Source organism: Diabrotica undecimpunctata, chromosome 6 (genome assembly GCF_040954645.1).
Source record: "Diabrotica undecimpunctata isolate CICGRU chromosome 6, icDiaUnde3, whole genome shotgun sequence".
NCBI lineage: Eukaryota > Metazoa > Arthropoda > Insecta > Coleoptera > Chrysomelidae > Diabrotica > Diabrotica undecimpunctata.
The window spans coordinates 31780232-31788214 of record NC_092808.1 but is presented as its reverse complement, the minus strand read 5'-3'; the positions used below and the strand labels follow the sequence as shown (position 1 = coordinate 31788214).

Sequence of the window (7983 nt, the reverse complement as noted above, 5' to 3'; positions counted from 1 at the left end):
ATGGAATCACTAACAGGAGAATTTTACTGTCATCATGGCATGTAGTTGTCTTAGAAGACAAATTAGATGCTACGATTTTTTTATGACGGATATTCTCAAGTTAAAGTTGATTTCAGGTAATCGCATGAACTATCCTATCTTACAATAAAGTTGTCCCAGGAACGCAACTCAGCAATATTGCCAATATTATTTTAAAGACGTCTACTTTAAAATGTATAATATATGTCTGAATCGTCAATATAAATGAGTCAGATAAAATTAAATCATTAGAAGAATTTTTCACCAAGTAACAAAAAACAAAATTTGTCTAATTTATTAATGTTTGTATTTTGAGAACAATTTCCGAAGTGGAGATTGAAACGTCAATAAACTTATTTTAACCTTCAATTGTGGCTTATTCCCATTAAAATAGTAATAACTTTAAAATTCCATAAGAAAATAGCTTTAGAAAAATAGAAAGAAGACAATAATACAATAATATCAATTTGCAAAAGCAAAACAGCTTGAAAAATAGATTAAATAACTGCAAAAAATTAAAATAATTGATGTTATAAATAAAAGAAATTCAAATGAATAATTATTTTATATCTCTTTGCTAACTTATATAATTGTGGATATAAAATTAACAATTTTTTTATTTTAATTAGAAGGCAATCTAGTTTTTTTTACATTAAAAAAAAATTAATTTTTGAGGAGTATCAGTTGATACAAAGATAAATTTCCTTTTAATTAATGGGTATATTAATATTATATAAGAGTGGAGAACCTCCTCCTTCACATTGACAACTAATTCTAATCCGCCAAATTTCAATACCTTCTTAGTCCTGGTGCGTCCTGAAGTTCTTTAATTACTATGCAAACAGAGCGCCGGCCGCTAAGATCCACCTTAATGAACTTTCCGACTCCTTCCAACGCACTGCCTGATCGGACTTCCTTGTCTAAGGGGTTGCTCCACTTCTCCCTACCACCTCCCCACCCGTAGAGGGTGGTGGAAACCACGTTAGGTTAGGTTAGGTCAACCCTCGTGTTCGTATGTTAAGAAATTTCTTAGTAGTATGCCACTGACAGTCAATAGGTGTAGTTATACGACATTTAGATATATTTGATAAACATTTACGACAACAGCGAAGATTTTTATTTTCTTTTGTATATTTTTATATTTTCGCAGTGCGTGATGAAGTGATAATGGACTGAGTTTGTGCGTGATTTTGATTTTGTTTTTGCTATTACGATTTTTGTTTTTGAAATGCCGCTGCTACAAGAAAATACTCCAAAAAGAGGTACTTATGAACTATATTGTTTTGACATTTAATATTTTATAAATTAAATAACGCTTTCAGCGTTTGTTTATGTTCGATAATATGGACAATAAACAGTTTGACTTAAAATTTATATAAATAGAAGATATGGTAAATTTTTTTATTAAAGAATTTGAATATTGACAAAAGCCGTGCAAAAGTTGATGTGCGTTATGTTAAAGAATAATTATAAGGCAAATGCAAAACGGCTTTAGTATTAAAATAAAACATAATAGGAACAATGTTTCTCTGATACTTCTTAAACCACTTTTTTCCAGAAGATAAAAATGTACAGTATTAATTTACATACTTCAAAATGTTTATAAACAATTTGCAATAAATCTGTGAAAAGTTTCTTATTTTTCAATTTTCACATCTAAGATTTGTGGCAAATTGTAGAAATTCTTCGTATTAAAGACTGAACGTTCTAAATTTTAGAAAATAAAATGTATTTACATATAGTTGTGTGCAAGTGTTTCCAATATCTAAATTATTCTAATTGAATAATTAAATCATTTGTTTACATTTAATAATATTGACTTCCAAATTAAATATCTTTAGGATGCTGTCAGTATCTCTAAAGGAAACTTTAGGTTTTTGCATATTATATAAATTATACGTGATGCAAGTTTAATAATTAATACACCTTAGTGACTTAAGAGCGATTGGTTTTTATTGTACATAATTATTTTTCCTATTGAGGCTAAAACGTTTTAATAATAAACTTTAAAAGTATGTAATTTTTCAATTGCATTTTTCTTCGATTGCCATGTCCTTCGGAAAGGACGTCAGGACATTAGGTTTTATTTAAAATTTCAAAGCTGTAAAATGTTTCTTTTGATCGGGATCTACATGAGGCTATAAGTAATTCTTCGCCGCATTGCCTACATTTAATGTCACAAATCCTGAGAATTATCTAACTGGTGTCTTGTTATTAACTCATTTAATACTAACTATTACACGTTTCCCCACAGCTCTTAAAAATTTAAATAAACTACTGCTGCACATTGAGTATTCATAGGTTTAAAATGTAAATTTCAATGCAAATTTGCATTATAGTTCTGTTAGAGTATATAAACTTTTAGTCACATATTTTAGTTTTCTGAAAATGTTTATGTTGTACCAAAGAATATAGACGCTTATAGACTATTCTTTAAATAATATAGTATTTTAATTGATAAAATTAACCTTACTTTGAACGACTTTTTAATTTAATTATTGTTTTGACAAATTAGCGATCTCAATTTGTTTTTATTTTGTTTGTTCAGCTACTAATCTCTATTTTATTAGAAGAGGTTTATTGACTATTATAACAGTTTTATAACAATGTGTTTACCTTTTTTCTACGTCTCCTTTGAGTTTAGTTTAGCGCGCGTTTTTTTTTCCACCGGCTTTCAATAACCTCACATTTTAAAGCTTCCTCAATACGTGATTCAGCGAGAATGTTTTTTACTTTTAGTTTTTTTTTTAATTAATGCGAATTATGTTATCGAGATACTCAACTGGTTCTGTGTTTTTTTATATTTCTAAATGTTTTAATACGTAACTTTTTTATTATTTATTTATTTCTATATGAATTCTTAAAACGTGAACGCATTGATTTCCGGCTCCGGTAGTAAATAACTACCGGAGTCCGACAGGGAAGCGTTCTCTCACTCACATTGTTTCTTCGTCACGTCTCGTATTATTTTTAAGAACGTTTTGTACAGCTAGCTAACATCAGAAATAGATCTTCTCCACGTGCTGTCTCCGTTTCGGAAATTGATTATCATCGTTGCTATTTGGATCTTAGATAAAGCTGCACGGAACAGTTCATTGGAGTTACAAATACTCCCTACAACTTCGTAGTCAAGGCATCTTTATTCCCTCTATACTTCTTCATACATGGATTATGTTCCGTGAAAGTTGTCCACAATATTTAAGTTCTGGACTTTTATGGTCACCAGTAATTCATTTTCTTTTCCCATTCTTCTGAGTACCTCTTCATTTGTTGTATTTTCTGCCCAGGTTATTTTCAATATTCTTCTATAAATCCCTAGCTTCTATTTTGTTGCAACAGTACTTATTCATCGTCCACGTCTCCACACCATATAGAAGGATAGGATGAATATAACATTTTACCAGAAGTATTTTTAGGATTAAGCTCAAGTCTCGACTGGTTAATATTCTTTTTTATTTATAAAGACGCTTCTCGCTTTCTCCATTATTTTTGTAATTTCCTTTATGTAATCTTTCTCTTCATTCACATTGATAGGTTTTTCTTCAGGACATTAATGTTTTTCTTCGATACAGCTATATATCTAGTTTTGTTTATAGAGTATAAGAGTATCTTAATAGAGTTTCATTCACTTCTATACCAATATTTTCGTTTTCAAGCGTCTTCTTAATTATGTATTCTAAGAATAGATTAAATAGAGTTGGCGATAAAATACAAACTTGCCTGACCCCTTTTTATGTTTATTTCTGCTGTTGATCTTTCTTTAATTTGTACTGTAGCTTTTTGATTATTTATAGTAAAGGTTGGTAATGATTCGTATGTTTTTGTCTTTAAGAAGTTGTAATAAGTTACTTATGTCTCACTTTGTCAAATGCTTTGTTGTAATCAATAAAACATATATAGGTATTTTGGATTACATCTAGTCATCGTTGTGTCAGTATATTGTATGCAAACAGTGCTTATATTGTGCCCAGACCTTTTCTGAATAAAAATTGAGTGTCTCCGATTTCTTTGAGTTTGATGTACCTACATCTGTAGTATATGATTTTCAGAAACTGCTTTATCGCTCGTGCGATATTCATTGCAGTGTTTAGTTTCTTTGGGATGATTATAAATGTAGACGTAAGCCACTGTTGTGGTATTATGTCAGTTCTATAAATGCCACTGAAGAAGCAAGAATTCTTTTAGTGTGTCCATATTTTTCTTCTACTAATTTTGTAATGTATATCAAACGGTTATTAGGTTCGGGCGTTCTTCCGTTATTCATATTTTTCAAAGCATATTGAATTTCCGATTTTGTTTTTTTTTTCAGTTATCTTCAAAAAGGTTTTCAGTATAGATCTTTCACAATTTAATCTTTCCTTCGATATCGCTTATAATTTAATTATTCTTGTCTAGCGAATAAGGGTTTTCTTTGGTTTTTGTTTTTCCTGTTATTTCTTTCAATCTCCTCTATAAGTGTCTTGTTTTTTTGTAATTTTTTTATTTCTATGCATTCATCTAGTATTCTGGCGTTTTTCCTTTAAGCTCTTCCTTTGGTTATTTTAACCTTTCGCCGCGTAAGCCACCATATAACCTCTTTCTTATTTCAAGTTTGTGCGGAAGGCGCCATTTGGCGTTATCCGCGAGTTGCATATATGCTATCAAAAGTTCATTACGCACAGGAGAACGTTCTGAAATAAAGTTCTGCAGCGAAAGTGGTAATATCATACTATTATTATGTAAATAGAGATAATATCATATTGATCAAGTGGATAATATATTAATAGAGTTGTTAATTAAAAAAAAATAGCAGAAATGAAATATTCTATGTGAGGAGTTGTCTACAGAATTGAAATTTTAAATAGTATATATTTTCTACATGTTAAGCCTAAATTAAGAGCCTAAACGGAGGGTTAAGGAAATCTCATAAGCAGCGCAGCTCAGATCATAAACCATTTTATAAGTGATTCAAATGGGTATTCAGTATTTGATATATAAAAATACTCAGGAGTTTGTTGTACGACCAGCAAAATTACACCGATATTTTTAAATGTCAGTAAAAGACAAATCGTGTAAAAATTTGTGGTAAAATATCATAAAATAGATTAAATATGACATACAGAATAAATAGCAAGCTTAGCAATAGATTAAAATACATTAGAAAAATGGAGGCGACGACAGACGAAGAAATAAATACTGAGGAGGAAGAGGTAAAGGAAGCATTAAGGAAATTAAAAAATAGAAAATCACCAGGAGAGGACAGAATATCGAACGAACTCCTAAAGTACGGAGGATCAGATCTTCTGACCAAACAACTATTAAAACTAATCCAAAAAATAATAGAACAAAACAGAATTCCTCAAGAATGGAGATCAAGCATTCTAATACCTCTTTTCAAAAGGAGAAACCAATCGGACCCAGAAAATTACAGAGGAATTAATTTATTAAACATAACACTAAAATTAACAATCGAAGTGATAACATAAATTGAATGAAATTATAATACTAGCAGAAGAACAACAAAGTTTCAGGTCGGGAAGATCATGCACCGACGCTATACTTATAATGAGATAAGTGCAAGAGAAATCATTAGAATACAACAAACCGGCATATCGATGTTTCGTGGATCTTGAGAAGGCATTTGACTGGATCAAAATTAAAGGACGTTTCCACTTATTGTACGCAAGAGAGATACCTCTAAGAATAATCAAAACGATCGAAAATATTTACCAAAACAACACAATAAAAGTAAAAGTGGAAGAAGAACTAACCGACCCTATTGAAGCTTGCAATGGGATAAGGCAGGGAGATTCCCTGAGTCTTCTCTTGTTCAACCTGATTATGGATGAAATAATAAAAAAGTAAGAACTAAAAAGGATGTCAAATGGGAGAAAAACAACTTAAAATAATCTGCTATGCTGACGACACAATACTACTCTCTCAAAGTGAAGACAATTTACAACGTATGCTGCACCAATTTAATATAACCTCCAGAAAATTTAACATGTTAATTTCCCCAAAAAAGACAAAATGTATGGTTACAATAGCAAATTTACTAAGATGTAAATTGGAGCTGGAAGGTCAGATAATAGAACAAGTGATGGAGTTTAAATATTTAGGCATCACATTATCTAGCTTGTGCAAGATTGCACAAGACCAAGACGACCTCAGCTACATGATGAAGAAACTACAAGAAGAATATACCAAGGCTGGCCTAGATATTAACCTCGCGAAAACAGAGTACCTATCTACAAGTGAAGAAGACATAGAAGATCTACAGATTGATGACAACGTAACAATCAAAGGAAAGGATAAATTCAAATACCTGGGGTTCATAATCACGAAAAAGGCAACAACAGAGGCAGAAATTACACAAAGATTAGGACAAACAAGAACAGCAATCCGACAACGTAACTCAGTATGGTGGGATAGACACCTAAATATGAAGACAAAAACGCAGATTTATAAAACATTAGTGCGAAGTATTATGACATATGGGGCCGAAAATTGGATCATAAACAAGAAAAACAGCAGTAAGATAATAGCAACAGAGATGGAATGCCTGCGAAGATGCTGCAGAGTAACAAGAATGGATAGGAGAAGTAATGACGAAATAAAGCAAAGAACATCAATAGAAACAGACATACTAACATATATAGAACAAAAAAGACTAAAGTGGTATGGACATGTAAGAAGAGCTAGCGACAGCAGATGGATAAAAAGAATAACCGAATGGAGCCCCATAGGAAGGAGGAAAAGAGGACGACCCCGAAAATCCTGGAGGAACGAAGTAGACGACGCCATGAGTAAGAGAGGACTAAACGATGGAGAATGGAACAACAGAGAGAGATGGAAACGGTTGAGCGAGGGAAGGCAGTGAATACTGTAGAATCCCTAAATATATATATATATATATATATATATATATATATATATATATATATATATATATATATATATATATATATATATATATATATATTATCTAGCTACGAAAAGCTCGAAACTGAAGTGGAAGATCAAGTGAATAGAGCAAACAGAGCCGCAGTAGGAAGACGATCCCCGATATAAAGACGATCAGTAGGAAGACCACGAAAACGATGGAACGACAACTTACTGGAGGCGCATTGAAAAACAGACAGTCATGTCTACATACAAAGAAGAAGAAAAATGTAATCAATATTTATAATTATTGGAGCCGACAAAGACTGTAAATGAAAAAGGAAACACATTTTATTAGGATAGCCAGTAGTTACAAAGAACGACTCACAAAAGGGAAAAATAATGTTTTCCATGTTGTACTTAATGCATATTTATAAAATCGAAAAACACTAAAAGAACATAACACGGAAGTCAAGAACCACACATCAGTTTCATTATCATCATTCATATTATCATTTAGTCTTTTTTAATTAAAATACTAAACATAAAATAGTTTTCATTTTTTTTAATGTGATCTTCTAAAATCTATCATTTTGGACTTTTTTTTTAGTCCATTCCTTACTATCATACGTTATTTTTCTATACTCATTCATAATATTTTCTAATTTTTCATACTTTATTATTTTCCGTATTTAATATTTACTATATTTCTAGAAATTTCTTGTTACCCGATTTTCTAATTATCGTAGACTGATATCATTGTTTATATTATTATTTATAATATTAATGATCGTTTGATTATCATTCACACCAGTAAAGAGTGCTAAGGAACGTCTTTGTTTAGAGGAGCAATATTAAACAAGTTAATATTAACAATTTTATCAGGAGACAATAAATAATTACCAAAATGGTGTGATAAACATCTTTTGTTTAAAAACAAATAACCCTACGCACTAAAAAGATAAAAGAAGTAAAATCCGTAAACTAATTTTCGAAACCAAATTCAGATTAATTTAATTACATTTAATATCAGATGTCGCTATTTGCGTCTATACGAAGCCATGTTAGAGTTGCTTTCTAAGACAGAAAAGATTTATTTTCACG

The 7983-nt window shown here is 30.8% G+C and overlaps 1 protein-coding gene across 1 annotated transcript in view; it reads left to right on the top strand.

The window, feature by feature from the left end:
• Nucleotides 1–1091: 1091 nt before the first annotated feature.
• The window catches only part of LOC140443350 (uncharacterized), a 52971-nt gene continuing 46079 nt past the window's right edge, over nucleotides 1092–7983 (top strand). The window contains exon 1 of the mRNA XM_072534564.1: nucleotides 1092–1280. Coding sequence (XP_072390665.1) covers nucleotides 1247–1280 — 34 coding nt within the window. The 5' untranslated portion in view covers nucleotides 1092–1246. The remainder of the gene's footprint in view (nucleotides 1281–7983) is intronic.